Source organism: Montipora capricornis, chromosome 1 (assembly GCF_036669925.1).
Source record: "Montipora capricornis isolate CH-2021 chromosome 1, ASM3666992v2, whole genome shotgun sequence".
NCBI lineage: Eukaryota > Metazoa > Cnidaria > Anthozoa > Scleractinia > Acroporidae > Montipora > Montipora capricornis.
The window spans coordinates 15,361,618-15,364,871 of NC_090883.1; the positions used below are offsets into that span (position 1 = coordinate 15,361,618).

Sequence of the window (3,254 nt, forward strand, 5' to 3'; positions counted from 1 at the left end):
AATATCTAATACATATAGCAAATACATACAACTTATCTTGGGAAATATACAACTTATGGAGAAAAATATATCACTTATTGTGAAAAATATACTACTTACTACCAAAATATACAACTTGTTGGGCAAATAAACACCTCTGTGTAAAAAGTACGACTTACATGAAAAATGTACCGAAATTCGGAAATGTACCGAAATGTTGTAAAAATAATACTTCGCCCGCGGTGTTTTGGTCAGCTGACTGTCGCAAAAGCCAGAAGGCCTGTCCACATATAATTCCCGCCAGTTGTTCAATATGGCGGAGCGCATGTTGAACAGACTGGTAGCAGCTGTAATCTCGCTTAATGAATCCAGCAGTGACGCTAGTGATGCTCCGAAGATGAATCAAGCTATAAACGAAAACAAAACAGAAGCTAGGGAAGCTGCTTTAAGGCAATTATTTCCAACCATCCAAGGGCAATCTTCAAGCCACTCTGCGGCGTCTGCATCAGTATCTGTGAGTCAGGCCACGAATGGTGTATTCAATCCAAGTGCAAACTGGTCCAGGAAAGGGGAAAAGCGTGGAAACAAGAAGGGGACATCGGCCATTTGTGGATCCAGTAGTGTATCTAAAGCTGTTTTAAAGGATGTAGTTCTACTGCCATCTCCGAAGGTTGATGAAGTCCCATGTGGACAGTTCAGAGTTCAGAGCCAAAGTTTTATTTTGTCAGAGCCGTTGGCAATAAAATAGTCGAACTGAACTGCTCCATGGAAATAAATATGAGTTAGCTGGAAAGTTGGTGGCATGGAGTGTTCTCCAGGGTGGTCCTGGGCCCAAATGTCTTTCTCTAGAAGCATTTTCCGTCATGAAAGATCTTCCAATTAACACAACTCAGGCAATCGAGGCTGTCTGTGATAAAGAAATCAAGGAGGTCCTTAAAGGGTTACAGGGATGTGTCAATTAAGACGAATTCAATGTCATAAAAGAGTCAGGTGGTGATTTAATTGCAAACCATGGCTACTCAAGGGTGTTCACAGCTGATTTTGGCAAGAAAAGTGAGATCCAGCATTGCCTCCTTAAACAGGTACTAGTGTGTGTCAATTTAGTAAGGAGCAGCGTTGCACCAGACCCTCTTTATTAAGCCCCCCACCCTGCCATTATCCAATTGTACAGGTCATTGCCATTAGATGTATATTTATTATACATTTATTAAACTAGGTTGGGTTCATAAGGTAAACTTTACCTTAGGCTTATATTCATTTTGTTCCACAATGTACTTTTAAATTTATTGTGTTACAACTGTTACAAAATTAGTGGTACAAGGGCCTTTGCATGACTTGAACACATGCTTGGATACCACCTAGCAACAGTGTGGTAGATGGCAAGCCATTCAGCAGTTGTTCCACTGAACAAAGTTTTGACTGTGATAACACGTTGCTGTTATACACAATTATTTTTTTAAATAGCTAAACATTTGTTTGTTTTTTTCTGTCCATGCAGAAATCCAACAATTCCATAAAGGCCTTAACTCTATTAGTGGTTTTCAAGATCTGGTGATGAACAACCCTGGCATTTTCAAGATTGCTTTGGGTGTGGAGAATCAAAAGCTCAGTGCCCAAAGCTTCAAGAAATTGTACTCTATGATGTACTCAGACAAGGGTTCCAATGATAGAGACAAGGAAGACAAGACAATATATTGCTTGGACCTGTACCTGCAAGAACTAGAAGAAGAGGAAGTTAACGGTGTGACCCTGGAAGACGTCTTGATTTTCACCACAGGGGCAGACACTGTACCGCCACTGGGCTTTGATGGTCCCATACTTATTGAGTTTTATGAAACAGAAGAGAATGTGAAGAGGTATCCATGGTCTTCAACTTGCTCCTTAACTCTGTTTTTGCCAAGGGGAATTGAAGACCCCAAAGAGTTCAATAGTCTTCTAACACATGCCTTAGAAAATGGAGTTGGCTTTGGCAAATGCTAAAGAACATTAATTTTATTATTACTTGCATCAGTATTTTACTTATGTTGTTGTTTTAAAGTTTTCATTTTTTATCATATCACAAACAGTGGAACATTGCAATTACAGTCAAATTTGAGAGTATCATTTTGTACTCAGTATATACAGTACTCTCTACTCTCTCAAATCCCATAATACACCTCTTTTACCCCAAAAACGTTGCATAATCAATGTTTGCAATTTCTCCTGGGAAACGAAGATGTCCCAAGAGAAATCGCAAACAATGCATATCCAAGTTTTTGCGGGTAAAAGAAGAGTATTAAGGGCTTTGAGAAAGTAGGGAATGTAGTTTCTCAGTGATTTGTGAAATGCAGCATGTATTGTAATCAACGATTCCTATCAACTGACACATTCACAGTTCCTTGTTATTGATCAGCTAGCCATTGATGCTAATTATTTATGTATTTACATGTTTAATATTCTCATTAAAGATATCTTGCTAATCTTATACAAGGAGATGCCATGCTTGACATCATCAGACAGTGGGTGCACATCATTTAGTAGAGTAGAAAATTCCCTCTATGTTAGTTGGATTGTAGACCTGGGTACTTCAATGTGATTCTCTGTCTGAAGTTTAGGCAGGGGTGCATTATCATCAATTCCATAACAGTAATGTAATCAGATTGTGCATACTGATAAAATCCTTCTGTCCACTTTTGAAGAGGAGAGTGTCCTCTTTCCCTTTACAGTGGGTGGTTATTCCACTGAATAACAAATTGATCAATAGTGTTGTTTAATCTAGGAATATAGATATAGTGCAATGCACATAAATCTATTTCATCATTAGGATCCAAAAGCTCTCTTTCTTCTAAAAAGTAAAAGATGTTCTTATAGTAAGAGACTACATAATTGTGAACATCATGCCACAATCTCTCGATACGCTGATTGTGAACTGATTGTCCAGTTAACACTGGTTTGGAATCCACACCATATCGAGTTAGCATAAGACTGGCTACATCCACATTTTCAGTCCCATAATCAGTGCATATCCTTCTAGGATAATGGTAAATATTGGTAGCTCCCACAAACAGGTCCAGAACTGTTGATGCTTCATTATTTGTGGATGATTTGAGGAACACCACAGTGCGGGAAAATCCATCGATAGCACCATGGATGACGATGCGCCACCTTATTAATTTGTGGTGACCATCAAGATGCCTAAAAAACAACCACATGATTACAATTGTGACTTTAAGATCAAGGAAAAAATTGCAATTCAGAACAATGCTATCTTTAATGTATGATCAAAATTGCATAAT

At 38.4% G+C, this 3,254-nt stretch overlaps 1 protein-coding gene across 1 annotated transcript; it reads left to right on the forward strand.

The window, feature by feature from the left end:
• The first annotated feature begins 292 nt into the window (after nucleotides 1–292).
• On the forward strand, nucleotides 293–1,959 carry LOC138059210 (uncharacterized). Its single transcript, XM_068904773.1, has 2 exons — nucleotides 293–692; nucleotides 1,478–1,959. Exons 1-2 carry the CDS (start codon nucleotides 293–295, stop codon nucleotides 1,957–1,959), a joined length of 882 nt encoding a protein of 293 aa, XP_068760874.1.
• The last annotated feature ends 1,295 nt before the right edge of the window (nucleotides 1,960–3,254 follow it).